Here is a 20,175-nt window from a genome sequence, read left to right as displayed (position 1 = left end):
TGGTTCTAATGTTAGAGACAGCACTTCTGTTTCTTGGCTACATTATCAAAACAAATGTAGAAGGCTTATTATCATAAACTCCATGGCATGGAAAATAATCAAATGTTACTGTTCAGGATGTGGACCAAAGTTCTGCTTGCTTTATTTCATTCTCAGAAGACAATGAGAGTGCCTAATAGACCAGGAGGGGTTTGGCTCCTATGATAAATGGTGATTTGGTCCAACATAGGCTAGCTAGCTGTACCAAATTAAAAAAATGTAAGGGATAAATCTAACTGAGACTACCTTCTGCCTTAACTAAAAATATGAAGTCAAGGGACGCTAACTGAATGATCAAAGATCTGTAAACAAAAAGAAGAAAGTTTCACATACTACACTCATATTTGTCCCATATGGACAAGATAACAGATCAATACAGTTATCATGCATACTTCAACAGATACTTCTTTTCAAAGAAATTGCAAATTGGATTACCAAAGAGTATTGTAAACTCTTTGTAAACTCTCTTAATATAGGCAGAGAGTGCCATTGCTAGAAACAAAGTAAACATAATGAACAGTCTGTTACTGCTACAGTTCAGACATGACCACCAGCATTTTTCATCTTCTGTGTTACTGAATGTATATCTGATGTTAACCTGAATGACATGAGGTGTTTTAATTTCCAGTCATGCTTCTCCTATGTGGTCTATTAAGGGGTTGAAAAATTCTTACTAACTCCTGAGGCATGCATGTGCCTGAAGTATGTTTACCTGACGCAACTGACTCTGTGATGTTTAAATTGTTCAGAGAAAGTCCTAGTGATTGCCGTGATGAAGAAGATGATGTGCTGCTTGACGACTCTGATGGTGGCCGGGCAGGCTTTCCGGTATTTCCAGTCTCTGCCTTTAAGCGATCATTCTCAGCTTTCAGAATCTCTATTTCATTCTATATAGAAAAGAAAACAACACCAAAGCACAGGAGATTATTCTTTTGGAAAACCAGCATTGGTGGCTAGTCTGGTGATGCTGTTCCCCTGACCCAGTTAACTGGTTTACCACTTTCACAACAGTGATAAAACACAGTGAAAACTGGATTGCCTTTACTTCTTAAATGAAGGGAAAGCCACCAATAAACTTGTTTTAGCTTTCGCCTCAAGATAGATCCTAAACAATATCAGCTTCAAGCTTTTGTGCTCATTAACCACAGTTGACTGTGGTTAGAATTTTCCCAGCTATCTCCATTTTTTAGGCTACTTTCTATTGTCAAATACCTAAAGTAACAGCTAGTTAAGAAAGTTACTGGATATGTCAATGTTTCTAAAATCACAGAAAATTATTACTGCCATTGAATATAACATTTAAGCAGTAACTTCACAAAGAAATTAAATAAAAAATTAGAAATTGATAGTTTAACAGTTTCATAACCCTTCTTGCTATCAAATAATTTTTTTTGACCATTCAAACACAGGATGTTTACATAGCAATGAGAAAATTCTCTCTGATGAAAACAGACAGTGAATCATAACAACTGGAATTTTTTAGCTAAATCCTCTGTGGTGCCAAGTGATTATTGAATGTACAATAATAAAATTAAAACTTAGCCTGAGAGCAGCCTGGTACCATCTAACTCTAGCTTCCAGGCACTTCACAAAGTGCATTACAAAGCAACTCCTTATTCTTCCAGATGGTTCTGCACATCAAATTTATTTCTGCAGTCATTGTCACCCTACTAAAAGTCTCACTTTTTAAATAGAGGCTGCCCAGCTATATTATACAAGTAAAAACATAACAGATAGATAGCACCATAAAAAAAAAACAAAAAAAAACCCAAAACCCTGCTACAGCTACAAAAGGATTAGATCACATACACACAGGTGAGGAGACAGTGAAAGGGAAGGGACAAACCAGCATAACAGCAACAGAAGGTAATAGACTGGTGTATCAGTTTAATCTAGGGTTCAAATCAGGACCCACTCTGTAATTTATGCTGATTAATTACATAGCTCTTAGCCGTCTTCCATTTACCTGAGCTTTAGGTTTTTAAGGTGCTTTGAATCTAAAAGTATTCATGTATCACTTCTACCAGTCCTATTTTTTCCCTTGCCAATTCTCATCAATCCTCAAAAATATCACAGTTTGGCAACTGCAAGGTGGCTCCCTGCTCTCTTGGCCGAACATCAGAAATGGTGATTACCAGTAAAAGCATCTCAATTAGTTGCCTCTGCCCAGATTTGAGAAGTTCAGACTTTGGAGAACTGTGCCTACAGCAGACTCCTCCCTCTGGGGAGTACACCTGGCTCAGGCACTCATCTCCCAGTATGAGACTATAATCTGATGATAAGCCTTCACATCCTTTTCTCCACCACTGCAATTAACTGCATTCTATTCCTCACAGTTCCTCAAAACCTTTCAGTACCTCGAGATCAATGCTTTACTTATGTCTGCACAAATGAAACCATATTTCTTGACCAGTTCTTGGTAAGTCTTCCATCGAATTGAAGTTCAGCCAAATATCCCACACTAAGGTTGGTACCTAGTAGTGTGAGCACTTGGGAGGATGGCAGGTACCATAGGTATGTTTAAAGATCTGGCTGAGACTGATACAGGCATTGTGTAAAAAAAAAGTCTGTAGAAAAGACATCAAGCACACCATTTCTGTAGTTATGAAATCAGTGCTGTAGGCATTTACATACAGGTACCTAAAGGTGCACCTGACCTAAGCACCCAACACAGAGCAATTCAGCCAGCAAGGCACTAGGCTGGATTCAGCTGTGCAAATGTGGGTTTCCAGTGGCATGACAAATATGGTCTTCCATGGAAGAATGCTAAACCTTCATGTCCTGTGCAGATGCAACTACTTGAGGCTGGTTCAAATGGTAAGAAGCGCCTATGCTCAAAGAACTCCACCTTCTGTACCTATCTTGTGGTAATTTTAGGATAGATCTTTAGCCGTCACTACTACAGAACTAAAACTTGATTGACTACAAGAGAAGTTTATCATGCAGCTCATTCCTAGACTTTTAAATGTGGCCTACTCTGCCTCAGGCTAAAGCCCCAACCCATGACTTTGGTTCTGTTCCCCAAATACAGATTTACAGTACTTTCAGGGATGACATAGGTATCTTAGCTGCCATTCCAGAAAGGCCCAGTTCCACTGTGTGGATATTATAGATACTTTTGGACACCCACCATGGTACTGAGCATTTGCACGTAGGCAACAGAATCAAGTCCCATAATCTCTGTGCTCCACTGAAGAACACTGTCATTCTTTTTGCGTCCTTCCAGGCTCGTGAAAGGGAAAATCTTCTAATGAAAAACTGTGTTCACAAAGGAATTGGGGCAGTGTAACAAAACAATGTAGCAGAATTTTATGCTTAGTTCAATTTTAAATTCTTTGCCTTGCAAGCCATTGCTTAGTTAGGAATCAGAAATGATGAAAGAGTAAACACATAACATCCTGGCCCCCTCCATGGCTCAAGGATTTAAAATGCTGTAGAAATCACTTTTTGATCTGCTTCTCTGTTGTGTTGCTAACCCCAGTTATAGGCTTGAGATAATAAATATCCTTTGGGCAGGGATTATGTCTTCTTCCATATCTCTTATACACATTTTAGCTATTAATATAGATGCTAAGAATGTCTTTTATATATAAGGTGAACGCTTATCATACGAATCCTTCAAAAATACTGCCAATCCGAAAATTTACTTTGTATTGACAGTTTTTTGGTGCCTGAAACAAAGTCCTGGGAAAGGAAACATACCAGTCATACCTTTGGTGTGCATCTCTGTCATCACTTAAGCTATTGCACTGACCTGCATGCGGTTCATGGCTTCCCGGATCTGATCCAGATGGTGTGCAGAGCTGAGGGCTTCCAGACGAATATCCGTTAATTTTAGCTCCTTCTCCCTCAGCTCGCTTTTTAGCTGAAGAATAATTTCAGCCTCTGCCTCTGTGCACTCACAGATCCTAAAGAGGAGCAGGAAACAGGCAGGAGATTAAAGGAAGGTTCTCTCCCCAAAGCAGTGTCATTACTAAATATCAAAGAACAGAAAAATGCTTGCTGCTGGTGAAACCTATGAGTGAAGAAAGAAACTTATCAAAGATACATGAAAACTATCAAACTGAAAATTAAAAAAGGAAAAAAAGCCCTCTCCAGAAAAAGTGATCAGATTGTTTATGATTTCTCTATGTAACAGTAGTCAGAACTGATGTGTGCTGATTAAACTGTACTCCTGATATTTATAATTTGTTAGGCATCAATATTTTTCTCTGATACAAATATTATACAAATTCAATGTCCTTGAAATTATAGTCTAGAAGATTTTGATCTGTAATGATTTGTGATGGCTGAAGTTTTGCATATAACCTGTCATTTTGTAATGTATGATATATGAAATCGTGTGTTGGCTTTTGTTTCTTTCCCTTGAAGACTGGATTATCATGTGGCATTTATTTCAAGGGAAGAAACCATTATAGTGTAAGAAAAGATTGAAACTGACTGGCTTAGGAACCCACAACTGTCCAGCTCTCCTGTCAGACTGTTTTGCCTCTTTGTATCTTAATCAGAACCACCAGAAGAAAATAAAACCTGAACTTTGGTTTCATTTTTATACTAAGCAGTATTTCCAGTCAATTCAGTAAATGTTATTTGCTCTTTATTACTGTGACTATAAATAGTTAATATTTTCAGAAAAAATTTCAATATGAAAAGTATTTTATGAAAATAAGTATTATTATTGTGATTATTACTGCTAATATAAAAAAAAAAAAGAAAGAAACAAAGGTCAGCACTTAATTGCCAGAAGGCATGCAAATGCATTTTGGGAAAGAAGATGCAGCACTCTTCAGGTCAGCAGTTGGGTATACAACTCCATGCCCCACACTCAGTTTTACCGGGATCTATGCTTGTAGACCACACGACCGTTTTGCCTTTTCTTTGATGCCCAGACTAGAGATGACCTGCACACACATGTATTAGACAGATGCAATTGGAAGAAAGTAAAGGTAATGGTTTAGAACGTGAGACTCCATCAGGAAAATATATGAAGAAATCATAAGCAAAGGGAAGATGAAATTCATGGCAAATAAAATGCGTGTCAAATAGAAGAAGAAAAATGATGAATATCATTCAAAACATGCACAAATATTTTAAATGTGATTAAAGATCAAGAAAGTCATACACTAGGATTTTTTTTCCCGACTAATATGTTAGAGCTCTTTCTCTGATGTGTCCATACCTGCCTATGCCAAGCAAATAAAAAATGAAATTTTACTTCCATGCATATTCCATTTATTATCTAATAAAACAGTCATGAGACTAGAATTCCTTGAGAAAAATTAATCGTGACCTGATTATTCTCAATTAGGAGAAGGAAAGTAAAGGTAGCATCAGTAGTAGGCATTTTTTGGTTCAAAGGGGTTGATTTCCCTATCTTAACAAGAGGTATGAGTTTAGAAGAACACCAAAAAAAAAAAAAAAAAAAAAAGCAGAGGAATATGAATAAGAAAGACCTGGGACTTCTATAAGAACATATCAGATATTCAAAAAATACTGAAGAAATTGGACAGCTGTTGACTCCAACCTGAAACCTTCAGGGTGGTGATTTGAATAAAACATAATAGTAAAATCACACAAAAAATTCAAGCTGATAAAAGAGGGGAAATAGATTAAAAAATATATACATCAGTAGCTACAAAGTAGGTAAAGTAAGAACAGGAGGAATAAGTATATTGTAAAAATTTAAAAAATGTATTTTAGAATTTTCTATTTTTAGAATGTCATGAAAAAAGGAAACAAGGAAACGTTAGCATTTGGCCTTTGCTAAGTGGATACGATAAAATTACTAATGGTGTAGGGAGAGTACAAAATAAGCTTTTGGAAGTTCGGTGATTTGTGGAAGCTAGGTGATTTTGGGTAAAGTCTGTGGAAGGATGAAAGATTATGACTGAATAAAGAATTGCTGCAGAACCAGTGTGTAAAGGGTGATGCTCACGAGAAATCTGGCAAATGGATGGAGCTCAGGATTAAAAGATCACAGCTGTTGACAATAGTTTCTGAACAGCAAATGGCCACGCTGGAGGAGGTCTCCTTCCCAGCTCATGCCATTTGCCGAGAGAGACACTTACGCAGATGCTGACTGGGATGGTTTCATCGATGTTGCTGCACATTCTCCTGAGCTGTGCGGTAATTTAGGTGAGGAAGGAAGGGAGGAATCTGTCAGCTCTTCTATGTCTGAATGTGAGGAAGGAGGTTTGGTGGACTTTTTCTTTCCAAAGGCCTGTTTGAAAGAGCTTCTTAGCTGGAAAACAAATACAGAGCAAGATTATTTTCCTCATCACAGCACCTTGTGTACAGTTCATGTTTTGAAGAGTTAGTTTGAAGATGCCATCCTAGCCACTGCCTGAGGTCAGTATGCAGAAGCAAGGTATTAACATATGCAACACAGTATCTCTACAAACATGATACAGTGCTTTGTTTTGACTTTATTAATCCAGTGCAGTGCAGAAGTAATGCTATGGAAAAAGTGCAGGACTGAGTGGTAGAGCTGTTGGGGAGGGGTGCTCATTTAAAGCCATTAAGCTCCAGTGGAATCCCATTCCCATGGCATTCCCTTCAAAGGGTGGCTTTAAATAACCACTTTGAATCTAGGTACAGGCAGAACTAAATGCTGAAATCAAAAGACAAGTCCAATTTACAGGGTTTGCCAATTTATTTTCCCCATTGAAACTTTGAATGGTCAAAATATAAAAATGCTATGATTTGGATCACAATCAAGAGGATCTAAGTGGGAACATGAGATTTGTCTTGTACTATTGAGAAGAATGTTAGCTGAAAGGTATATACTGTTTGTTGCAGTTTCCTTTAGAGTGATAAGATCTCTGAACGTACAAGCATTGCCTTTTCCCTCTAGAAGCTTGTATCCAGTATTGAAAAGGGACAGAATAGCCAAAGAGCCATTTATTTCAGAAGTCAAGATGACAACAGTTTTGTCTGCAGTTAAAATTAACAACCTCATTTCTTCATACCTTTGTCTAAATACAGAACTTGCCCATCTTAGGAAAAATACGGGTTTTATTTTTATTTTCAGAGGGTTGTTGTGATCAAAACTGTCCAGAACACAACAGATCAGCTGGTTCTTCCATGAAAAACAGGAATTCAAACAGATTATTCTCATGGTATAATTGGAGAATGGGGAGTGTGACCACTGATCTTAATGAGGAATAATATTTAAGTCCTTTCCAGCTTATGATATCTGAAGAGAAAGAAATGGATTTTGGCTACACTCCCCCTTTCTATAGCCTAAACTTTTAAAATTTAATAAAGACAAACTGAGAAGAAATACAGGATAATCTGGTTTTAGAAGGTATAAAAGCCTACTGCCAAAATAAATAGCGATCATGCCAAGATAGGGTTTTTTATAGATGCATGCCAATTTTTCCATGGTTTATATTCACCTCACTTCCTCTAGAGTTCACCTTGCAGAAACATGAAAGAGTGTGGAATTACAAATCAAGGGAATGAAGGCTCATCAGTATTTTAAAACAAATGTTTATGCAGAGAATATTTTTAAAACAATAGTAACATATTTTCTGATTCTTTACTGAAAGAATTTAATACCACATACTCTAACAGTATGTGGTATTTGCATGTTCCGGTTGAGCAACATGTTAATTTCTTTAAACACCATAGTATTTTTAAGTGAGAACTCTTAACTGATTTCAACTCCCTCCATAGCTGGGTAATATATTTGAGTTAAGCTTTTGAACCGAAGTCCAACTGAAGAAAAATCAAACAGGGTTTCAATGTGGTCCAGAGGTGGTTTTAGTCATAACAGCTATTTTAAATTTATGTTGTTGTTTTGTTGTTGTAATTGTTGCTTGTAATTTTGTTTGTTTTAATTACTCTGACTGATGCAAATAAAACCCTGCTGATATTCAATAATTTTTAGTTTGTTGGTAGTGTCACAGTACGGACACACATTAATTTCTTGATATCCATCTGGCCCCACAAGAACATTATAGATGAAATGGACCATTCTGTTACTCAGACACTAGGAAATGACACATTAGCTGAAAGAGAGGCTTAAACCTGATGAGTACTCACCCAGTTTTTCTTTTTCTTTTTTTTGGAATCAGCATCATTACCGCTGCCAATACTGGAATGACTTGTAGCACTATTGATACTGGAAACACTTTCTGAAGAATGTTGCCGCCTTATACGTAAATCTAAAGAAAATAAGTTACTGTGAAATCTGTTTCAATATTACAATAATAATTCTTATATTTATGTAGCATCTGCCTCCTCAAAGGCAGTCTAAATGAACATAAATGGCACTGATGCTTGCAGTGGCTCAGATACAAGCTATTGAAGCCTGTGAGAAACCACATAGGGACTGAGGGGGATGCATACAATTAATCCAATACTTAGGGGCTTCTCCAAACTAAGCTGTTCTTGCCCTGAAGGCAATGACTCTTCACAGTAATCTATGCATGTGTATCCTCATAACTGAGCACATGGATTATTTGACATTTCAGTGCCACGTGTACTACAGTTCTGAGGAGTGTAGATACTAGCCAACTTGTAGCAGCCCTAATCAGTGTTCAGATTCTACCTTCTAATATATCATGATGGAAAGAAACAGGCCGGAGTTCATTAAAAATGAATGAAACAAAATAACCAGGAAATGGAGAGTATTAAAAATGGTTGGTGCAGCTTCTGAGTTTCAATTTCTTAAAATTCTCTGATAACTATATCTTAATCACTGGAAATTATTCTTGCAGAACATGCCCACTAATACCAAGGGAAATTACTTTTTAGATTATTTTCTACTTCCTAGAAATTCACTTTGCTACACTCAAGTCATGCAGTGAAAAGACCTTAAGGCAAAAACCTAAATAATGACCTCTCTAATGGAAGATCAATAACACTCTCAAAAACTAATACCACAATTATTTTTTTCAAGTAATTCCTTTGCTGTTGCTTATCAGCAGGCACTTTTGAAGTACATATTTATCATGCAGTATCGGTCTAACTGCAATGACAAATTAATTTGACATCTGGAATCTGACATCTGCTTTCCTGCACTGATTTAGCACTCCATGAAGGAGCTGAGCTGTTGTCAGTGTGCCTCTTAAAAAACACCCGTTTACAAAGCTGCAATTTTGACTGGATTCTCAAGCTATAACCATGTTATACCATAAGACTTCCCTTGTGTCTGGGAACTTCATTAGTCAATTGCAGGGACATGGTTAACTCTCAATCAAACTCTCAAATCAATTCCTGGCCACTCAGCTCTAGGAAGATAAAGCTCCAGGAACTTTGGCAGACAGGAAACTTGTGCAAGGTTTCCAGCTCTGGAAATACCACAAGTATGCCTACCATTCACTTCAGAATGTGCTTTGCCTTGCAACAGAGTTCCCAAACAACAGAAAAGTAGTGACTTAGGTTTTTTTGGTTTTGTTTTGTTTTGGGTTTTTTTTGTTTGGGTTTTTTGGTTTGTTTGTTTGTTTGTTTGTTTTCCCTCGGGAAAACGTCTGCATTTATTTTGATAATAACAAACCCATACCTTTGTGGGTATGATCGGGGCCATTCAAGGCTCCTTGAATAGCAGCTTGTGCAGCAGAATTCTGGGCTTTCAGCATTTCAATGGTTTCCCTTAGCTCTATAAGCTCAGATTCCTGTGGGAGGAGCAAGGAGAGATCAAAATAATGGCAAAAGAACAATGTTTGTCTAAGCTAAAAGAAAAAATTGCAAGACAAGAGTATTCAAAAATTAAAGATCATGGGACTGTTTGGGTGAACATAAGGGCAACAATCAAAAGAATACATACTTTCTCTCCAAAGATATTGAAGTTAACTAACGTATTGTACATTTACTCTATATAAAGCAACTATGCTATTTTTAAGAAGAAAACATTTTTAATAAGGAGTAATCTAAAATGGGTCTCAGTCGACTATTCAACATAAAATTAAGAAAAGCTCAATGACTTTATTGAAAAAGACAATGAAACCATTTGAAGTACATCCTTTAATATGTGAAGCTACTGTTTAATGGATGAATTAAAAAGATTTAATTTGTTAAATACTAATTTAATTAAAAAGCCCCTGTTCAATAGAAATTGTCCTGCAAGTTGAAGTAAAATTACTCCACTTGAGTGCAGGAAGTTCTGTATTAGAAAGCACAGCTGATTTTTATTAAAAAAATATATTTTATTATTGCTTTTATAAGCAATATTTTATTTTTTATTCCCTGTCCTTCCAGTCTCCTTCCTATAAAGTTAGGGTTGTTTAACGCTATATAATTAGGATTAAAGGAATTTAAACTCAATAATAGAGAAAAGAAGAGAAGGAAAAGAGTAAGTTCTAAATCTTTTGGCAAAGAAACTTGGAGATGATCTGTTTCAATGTCACTGCTTTCCTTTTGGAAAGGAAACATTCTGATGGAATTATACTTTATAAAATAGTTAAAAGTTTTGGTTTTAAGAAAATTCCATTGTGACTGTGCTCTTCTTTTGTCCTCCACATAAGATAAAACAAAAGCAAGCAATACAAATAATTTTCTATCCAGTTCACAGTGAGTCTTGACACATTTCATCTGTTGGTGCTCAACCAGACTTTGAAATGTTATTTTTGTAGACAGATACAGACTCCAGTGGTGACTAGCAGCTCACAGATAAAGTTTCTTTCACATTTTGGGTCAAGGAGGCCTTTCCATTAATAGGACATTGTTCAAAATTCATATGGGTAGAAAGCTGCAGAAGTTCAATCCTGGAAGGAGCTAAGCAGCTCTTAATCCTGAGCTTGGTAAAAGGACTCATTAAATTTCTTTGTATCATGTTTAGAGTATTTTTTCCCCTCATTAGACAAAACAGCACAGTGAAAAAGTGAAAAACCAAATCTTTACTTATGTATAGGATGCCTAACCTTCACTAACTTTCCCAATTAAGCTATTTTTCTCTACTTAAACTTCTCTGTTTCCTGAAATTCTATTGTTCTGGTGGTGCTGGGAGGCCAGAATGAAGCACTGCAGCAGTTTATGATAAGTTTTTGTTACAAGATCTTTCAGTATGGAGTAAACCTGAAGTCACATATTTTAACTGAATTCTGGAAATGAAAGATTTTATCTTCAAATTATTTTATTACACTATCTGTGTAAACCTGATGCTGTATAGCATTCCAGATGCTGCTGGACATTAATGAAAATTTAAGTGCAGCAACCATTAAAGAAAAATCTGTCTTATTGTCACAGATGTCCCTTTTTCCTTTTAGTATTTTTTAAACAAAACTCTAACATAATTTTCTGACTATTTTCTACGGTAAAGCATCTGCTTTGATAAACCTACCTTTTGTTCAGCTGTCATTGTTAGACTTTGCAATCGGCCTGTCATATTTCCCAAGCTTTTTTCAAACGCTGCTACTAGATGAGCCTATGAAAGAAAAACAAGATATGGCAATTTTCCCAGATCTATTTGATTTTTAGAAGTATGTTTTTCCTTCAAGCACATTTTCTCCAACTCTTTAATATTAGTTCAAACTCAGACGGAGGTAAGTTGGATAGATGAATCAGCCAAATGAACCCAGTGCTCCTCAGGCATCTTTAGCCCCCAGTGAGATTAGCCCAGGTATCTTTGCCTGGAAATGAATTATGGATTTAATGCCTGGCTTTAAGTTTACTGATATATTATCCAAAAGTAGTCTTCTCCCAAAGAAAAGTCCAGGAGCAATTATTTTCAATTACTGGACACTTCAAAACAGGAATTCAATCACTTTATCTTGAAAAGCAAATTTTAACTTCAGAAATAAAACACTTCAGAAAACTTCTAGGCTTCAAACAAAAAATACCACAGTTAGTCTTATAAATGTCATTGCTTAGTCCATTATTATTATGTTGATCATATATGTCTGTGTGTGTATAAAATATATTTTGTAAAATATAAATATAATATTTATAATATGTGCAAATATATATAAAATTAAATAAAATCCTGAAAACTGGAAGTCTTATTTCTCAGCATAAGAAGGAATAAAGTTGAAAAAGACAAAAATAGTTTTAAAAAAATAAACCTTCTTTTTCTTTTTTTTTTAACAACCATTATTCCACACTATGCAAGCTAAATTTATACAAATGATACTTCATCAGATCTAACTGGCATTGAGCTTTGTATGGCAAAGAAGTGTAAGTGGTCATAAAAATCCCAGTATGCTAAGCCAGTTTGAACAGCCAAGGGAAAGTAACAATTTAATTTTTAAGGAAGTTCATATAATTCCATCCATTTCTCTCCCAATATTAAAAAGTAAAAGCATAAGGAAATGCTTATTTTCTCATTACCATCTCAAAAGTGGTAATAGACAAAGTCTCCAAACATTGGCACTTGGAAATATAACTCCAGTCCCCCGAATTTATATGCACAAATGGATTAACTGAGCTTCCTAAGTGAGGAAATTTAGTTTTTATTATAGCAGTTCAGGCATACACAGTGCCTGGTAAACTTTTCAGTTGCAGATCTGCATGCTTTTACAAGCATAGTTGAAATAGTTTGAATTTATGTGGTTGTACTGAATACGAGGTATAATCAAGAAAAGACATGGTCCAAAAAGGATTTTGTTCCGCATTTTAGGAGAGGGAAAAGAGCTTTTTGCCACCTTGCTCTGTATATTACCCCTCAAATAGAAGATTACCATATATATAAGAGTGGGCTACTTCAGCATCTCTGCTTCATAGCTGTTATACTGATGAGTGACTTTTTTGTTTTGTAAATAATTTTGGATTGCCATAAATATTTAGGTATCTTGAAAGCATTTTATTTTATTCTTATTAAACTTATGAAAAGTTTACTCCTTGTAAACTACACTATTAGTATACTTAGATGCACTGGATTACTTACAAGTGTAATGGTAAATCGACCTGCTTTCTGCATCTGCAGGGATACCTTTGGGATAACTCTTGTGGTAAAGGACACATACCACAAGGACTAACTCCAGAACAACATGAGACTAGACAAATATGCCATCTCTTAAAGATTAATTAGTAATTGTATATATTCCTATTTCAACATCTATAACTTAGGCTACATTCTTGAAGTTATAATCTTTGATAAAATGAACCTGGCAACCTGTCAATCAATACTACAGCTTTTTGTTTTTACTACTCCATTCCTCTGAGAAAATAAAAATGACTGTTTTTTAAACTTTACTACTTAGCTATATGTTTAAAAAATCCAGATCAATCTATGGTGTTTTATTTCCAAAGATGATGACCACAGACCACCCAGAACACTATCAGAGTCTTTTCATTACTTTTGTTTAAGAGGAAACTAATGTAGCTCACTGTTCCCTGCCTCATAAAAAATCTATGGCTCGGCTGATGGCCCAGGGTTCTGTTTTACTCTGAGAATTACGGTGGGGACTGAGGGCTTGAAAGAGGAATAATTTGTTTAATTATGCATTGCTTCTGTCCTTTTCTAGCAATTAGACTGTAATAACCACAGTACTTTGGTACCAAACTATGCATACTTGTGTAAAGTATTTTCCTATTCCATAGCTACAACTTCATCCTGTATTGTACATTAATAGACAACAAAGAACTTACAGGAAAAATTAAGTACTAAAAAGCAGCATTAAAAATGTCATCAAAGGTCACTGAAACTGTTATTTTCTGACAGCCTTTAGAGAAATGCAGCCATGTCAAAAGGGTTCTTACTAAAATTCAGCCAGTGACAGAGAACATTACCTTCTTGGAATATTATACCAAACTTTTTGCATCATAAATTGAATTGGATTAAGATGATGCATTTTTCCTAACTCATTTCAAATAAAGATGATAAGATCTTGATTTGCTAATAATAAAGAAATGTAATTCAAAGTCCCATTGACCAAAAACTATTCATGAAGAAAACTTTTTAATTGCATTGTTCATTACTTTAAATGTTTATTACAAGACAGCACTCTTCTACTGAAGAATTGATTTTATATTCAGAGTAATAAACTGTTCTGTCTTTCTCCATGGTAGCTAATATTCATTCATCTGTCTAGGGAACTCAGACTGGAAAACTTAAGCAGATTTTCCCTACAGAAATACTATACAACAAAATAAGAACATTTAGTTTGAAAAAAGGCTAAATTATCAGTAAACTTACATGTATCTTGAAGTATAGAAAAAACATATGCATATATAGCTCCCTTTGAGATCAGGTTTTGCATTTAAACAGTTAAATGCAGAATAATTCATAGAACAATTAAAGCAAAGAGAAAGAAGTATCTGAGTCTTTAATAATGTTCACTAGATATTAAAAATTCTAATTAGAAACTTTTTGACACTTAAAAGTTTGATAATTTACCTTTATTGGCTTGCTAATCCTCAGTTTCTGAGGATGAATTAATTTACCTAAAAGTTTCCATTATTTCATTTTTGTAAAAATATTTAGGAATTGTTTTGTTTGTTTTTTTTTTAAGATACAGCCAGTCTCTCACACCTTAGAAATCTCTGTGTTAGATTCGGAAGTTTCATTCATGGCATACACACACCATTGCAATACTTCAAAGAGTAGCCTGAATATTACATGTGCTTTATATAATGCTCATTCTAAAGTAAAAATGTGTCTTCACAATTGAATGCAGTATTTATACCTGAAAAATACATCCTGGAATAAGAGTTAAGTAACTGGGCATTACTTGAAGTATGCCTGCAGCAAAATAGATCCATCATTAACATGACAAACATATTAGACACATAGATATTCAGCTCTTAATCTGTAGATATCCTTCATGTATGAATCAATTTTGACTTCTATTAAGATGTGAAATGCCCACTGCAAATAGTCAAAGAGATGTATGCTTAGGGAATGTCTTCAGTGCTAAGATGACAGATTTTAAACATTTCCTTAGCAAACTATGCCAGCCAGGCAAGCCCCAAATACCTCAGCTCTCAGGTTTACAGCCCATCCTAAACATGACATTCACATATGAAACATCTGTCTTCCAACACACTTTGGGATTTGACCTGTGGCATTCGGCTTTATAAAACAAAGGTAAATAAATAAAGTTCCTCCCACCTGACAGGGCTGAATGAGAGGAGGTGTGAAAGGCCAGAGGAGATCAGGCTGACTGCAAGCAGCAGCTGCAGATCTGGTGACCTTTTCTGTTTGCTGCCTGCTAGCATCTTGTTGCTTGGCTGTAGGATAGAGGTTCAGAGCTGGCCAAACAAGAGCATTAGCCAGCAAACCCCCTCCACTTTCTACTGGCATCCTGGCTCTACTACCGCCTGCAAGCATGCACCCTTCAGCTTTATACAGTACAAAGCTCTGATCAAAGTCCCTCTGAACAGGCTGGGTCAGGATGCTCACTGGAATTTGAGCCCTTGTCAGTCACATATGGAGTTTGCTGGTTGGACATTTTCTTCATGGAAAACAGGCCCTTTCTGAATTAGTATTGAGATTTACCCTTCAGTCACACTGCGACAGATGCCAGGGGTAAAGCAAGAATCTCAGAGAAAATCTGCAAATTAAGCATCCAAATGACAGCTGGACCCAGCTTGAATTTAATCATATGCAGTCAAAGCACTTTGGCCCTTTGGGGTTAATCAAATGAAATAAACTGTTGAAGTCAAGCACAGCACTTGAGTCCAACCAATGAAAACTGAACAAATCAAACTAAATAAAAAAATTTTTAGCAGAGTTTTCAATAATGCCTGAGAAATGCTAGAAGTTCAAATTCACAGATTTTGGTATAAAATAATGTATCAAGCAAAGGCTTGATTAAATAGGTCAAATTTCAACCTATCAGATTTTTAATTACTTATATGCTAATGTCACCAACAGTCCTCTGTGGAGAAGCAAAGAAAGGCAAAAATAGTGTTGAAATGAGCTGAATAAGATGCTCTTTTTCTTCACTTGTGTATAATACTTTTGCTCAGCTCTACAAAGGGAATTTTTTGCTAACAACAAATTCACATTGAGATGAATTATGAGGGAGCAAGATTTCTGACTGTTATCAGTTTCCTTCTCCAGACCACAGCAAGGCATTAAGTGCCGCCTGCTTTCAGTGAAGGTATGGAAATTAGGAGGGGCTTAGGATTAACACCGAGGACTAATGCTAAAATGAATGCATTTGTGGCAAAAGCATCAGAAAGGGCTGAGCATCTTTCTGGTTAGCAAAGGCACCATGAAAGCTACTCAGTTTATACAGCTCCCTGTTGGCCAGAGGTGGATGTCTTGACAGAGAAGATAGGCGGTGATCAAACTTTCCTGAATTAAACTCAATGTTTGTTCAAGTTTCAGCCTTACTGACAAGAAAGTATGACTCAAAAGGAGGGTCACAGTAGTATAATCCATGTAGAGATTTGACTTCTTCTCTGAGAATAAATTCCAGATTTTGTGATTAGGAATATTTCTCCCTTAAAAGGCAGTGACTGGTGAAATATGTCTCTTAGACTACAAAATAAATGATAAATAGATACATGAAAGGAACGTACTGCTAAGGCAGTACAAGTTTATGAAATCTTGAAAGCCATCTAGGGTTTCCATAGGATTACCAAGTTAAATCATTTGCTAAAAACTCTGAATTTTTATGAAAAGTACTTAATATCTGGCACTTAGACTTCAATTTGTAAGTAGACTAAATTTCAGTGGTTCTATCACAATTAAATAGTTGAATATACTCTCTGCTTTCAAACTGGATTTTATTTCTGATATTTAAGAGATACTTTGTAGACTTTCTTCTCATAAAGTGCTTGGAGGACTGACAGAAGAAGTGCTAAAACATTTAAGCAGCCTCTTTTGACATTGTTTAGATTTGTGTGGAAGTTTTAATACTTTACAAGTTCTGTACCAGAAACAGCAGAGAATGAACTCAGCACCAGGTTTATTGTGAAATACTTTTCAATATTTTGGTTTTGTAAAATATGTATCTCATGAGAACATCCTGCCAAAAAATATTTACTCCCAATATGCAGTAATATCTACTTTTCTTTAAAGATGGTATTCATTGTGAATATAACTTTGTTCATGCCTGGGGATTTTGAAGCCTCTACATTTCGTGCTCCTGAAAAAAATTTAATTTTGAAGGAATTTCTACATTTTGAGGATTTGGCAAGAGGAAGGATTTCTCTTAGATAATTTAAAAACACATGTACAAAATGGATCAGCCTTAGGGTTCCTTACAGGTTTAGAGTTTAAAGAATATCTTCATGGAGTTGGATTAGAAGGTGTGTAACAGTCAAAAGAACATAGCAATTAAATTAACCAAATGTGGTACTTCTGGACAGCAAAAACAGATGTCTATGCATATATTTTTAGCCATCCTATTGAAAATGTTGTCTTTAACTTAGATCTGTAGAGAACCATTCTTGCTAGCTGTTCAGAAGCCCAGAGGCAGTATATAGGAACAGATTCCCAATAGTCCAGTTTGATTTATACAGATCAACCCAAATTTATTTCCTACCCATGCAGCTGATTTAGTTTGAATGAAAACCAAGCCAAAATACCCATATTTAACTTGACTCTGTTTCTTTGAATTATGGATCAAATCTAATTATAGTGTGGAGCTGGCTTTGCCAATTTGTCTAGAATAAGTAATGTTATTAGAAACCATCCCATATGGCATTTATTTAATAGACATGTTGGCCACAGGTATAGTGAAGGACTTCTAAATAAGACTGAGGAGAGATTGGACACAGTTTGTCCAAACAAACAAAAAATGGCTTCATTTCCTCGGCTGCAGAGAATGCTCTGACATCCTCACCTTATTGCATTTTTTGCTGTATTATAGACTATAGCGCTTCTGGATTGACTGAAAAGTGATGGAGACTGAGTAATCTTTCAACTCTCCCTTTCAACACAGCAGGTAGAAAGAATATGCTGGTGTTTTCTGTTCTGAGCCAGGGGAAGGAGAGAAGGAAAAACTGTTTTTCTACCTGTAGAGTAAAAAGAGGCATGGTACCAGGGGTCTGAATTATCACCTGAAACAGGCACTGAGCACAGGTCCACCAAAGGCAAACAATTTAGTTTAACTGGAATGACACCTCTTCATGATTCTAAAGAATCATGAAAGGGTTTGGTTTGGGAGGGATCTTTAATGATCATCTAGTCCAACTTCTGACTGTGGCAGACACATCTTTCATTAAATCAGGGGCTTGTTGGAATCAAGATAACTGCTCTGGATCACACTAGGGCATTCAGAGTAGATGTGGGCATGTCTGTGATTGTGCTGCATCACAAGCCCAGCCAGGGATCACCATCCTGTGCTCCTGCAGAGAACAACAGACTCAACAGCAAACACACCTACCCAAAGCATGCTATTTTAGCTCTTCTCATCTTTATAAATCTCTTGTGTTTATAGAGATGAGCTCTTCTAACCTCTATAAACCCTCTCAGTGTGGGTTTTAGTTTGTTGCTCTCAGGATAGGTAAATGAAGAACTGCCCAAACCGGTAATGATGAAGGTCAGTGTCTAAAACATGTGAATAAAGGAACCCCATACCCAATATAGATACTCTGGTTATTCTAGCTATACATTCTCAAATAAAAAAAATCCAACCCGGAATCCAGATTTTGAATTTACAAACATCACAATGCCTTACATCATCTGATTTACAAGTTCAGTCCCAATACTCAGAAGAGTCTGGCAACCTCCACTGTTACAGATGTACAAATACCCACAGGAACTCTGCAACCATCTGAACAGAGAAGAAAGTGCTAAGCATAGCTTTTCCACATTTTCACATGTTGAAGTCACACACAAACAAGCAGATTTCACAGAGCTAGAGATTATTTTCTCACAACATGAAATAATTTCTTTAAAATCAGCAGGTATTTATAAATCTAAATATTCAGTACAACTACTCTTCAAAGAAAGACATTCCATCAGCTGCCCAAGATATCAGGAAAGTGATTTTTTGAACTGCAAAATGATACATTCTTCTAACTGCATCTCAGATTTCCCTCACAGTAGTTACAATAATTATAGCCTAAACTGCATTTAAAAATCACAATACTAGATTGTTCAGTAACTTCACCTGAAATCACATCAACCAGAAAGGATTGTAGCTCACATTCTGTATCTGGCATTATTTTCAGATAACACATTCCATAACTCATATTACCAATATATGTCAATTGGAAAGAACACCAGGAAGCTCTCTGTGAAATAGCCCAGTTTTAATTAGTTATATAACAGCAGTGCTTTTGTAGCATATAAATCCTATATACACTTGTACACTGTGCTTCCCTTCACACATGACTGCATTTTGCAGGGTTTGCCTTTGTAAAATGAAACACTAATGAATTCTATTAGAATATGCAAATCATGCCTTTCTTTGGTTGTGTCTCCTTACTTTTTGGCCATTTTTTTATAATTGATTCTGAGAAAAGGGTGAAACTGAACAGGATAGGACTATCATATTTAAAGCATGGAAACTCTCTATTTCCACTGTCTACTTTCCACTTCCACAAGATTACTTTTTCTTGAAGCTGAGACAATATAGAAATTCATTAACTTGGGAAAAAAAAACCAAAAAACCCTAAATAAATAAATAGTAAATGTCTCCAGGACTATGTGTTGAGTAAGAGTATGATAATGTATTTGCTGATACTACTTATCATCACAAGCAAAAATACTTACATTTGCTGAAAGTTGAGAAGTAAGGGTAGCAACTTTCTCCTGTGATGCAACCAACTCTCTTCGTAGCTTCTGAATTTGCTAGAGAAACAACAGACTGCTGTCAGTATTTCCCCCATGTTCTTGTTGTGGTTATTTTACAAGTTTTCTTGAGAGACAACCAATAGTTTTATGATGTCTTAGATTCAGATTTTAATCTCAGAACTATCCAGAACTACAAATTATTAAAGGTTGTCTCCCAGTGTCGCCCCAACTGTTTTCTAGCATTTAACCAGTGTATGAACCAGGATTCCAGTTAAGGGAGCACATATGGACAAATGCTTAATAGATTTGTATGTATTATCCTTTTTTGCAAGAGAAATGCCATGGGTTTTTACCAAGTCCCCCAAGTCCCAAACATATGCTTAGTGTAATCATGGAGAGCCGTGCTAGATCTGGCCTAAGATTTTGAAACATGAGTGCATTTGGGTGACGTTCACTGTGCCTGACTGTAGACATGATGCAACCAACATATGTTGAATGTCTACATTAGACTAACATAACATGACAGTATTTTTTTTCTCTAAAACATGCTTTCTACAGTC

At 35.9% G+C, this 20,175-nt stretch overlaps 1 protein-coding gene across 14 annotated transcripts in view; it reads right to left on the bottom strand.

The window, feature by feature from the left end:
- Window positions 1-20,175, bottom strand: part of NAV3 (neuron navigator 3) — a 518,378-nt gene that overhangs the window by 20,670 nt on the left and 477,533 nt on the right. For all 14 annotated transcript variants that reach the window (XM_085568751.1, XM_077783527.2, XM_085568750.1 and 11 more), the window contains 7 exons: window positions 19,595-19,672; window positions 11,324-11,407; window positions 9,548-9,659; window positions 8,086-8,207; window positions 6,108-6,280; window positions 3,794-3,947; window positions 752-926 (listed from right to left, as the gene is read on the bottom strand). In XM_085568751.1, coding sequence (XP_085424877.1) covers window positions 752-926; window positions 3,794-3,947; window positions 6,108-6,280; window positions 8,086-8,207; window positions 9,548-9,659; window positions 11,324-11,407; window positions 19,595-19,672 — 898 coding nt within the window. The remainder of the gene's footprint in view (window positions 1-751; window positions 927-3,793; window positions 3,948-6,107; window positions 6,281-8,085; window positions 8,208-9,547; window positions 9,660-11,323; window positions 11,408-19,594; window positions 19,673-20,175) is intronic.

Source organism: Lonchura striata, chromosome 1A (assembly GCF_050655825.1).
Source record: "Lonchura striata isolate lonStrDom1 chromosome 1A, ASM5065582v1, whole genome shotgun sequence".
Lineage (NCBI taxonomy): Eukaryota > Metazoa > Chordata > Aves > Passeriformes > Estrildidae > Lonchura > Lonchura striata.
This window is presented reverse-complemented; position numbering and strand designations above follow the sequence as displayed.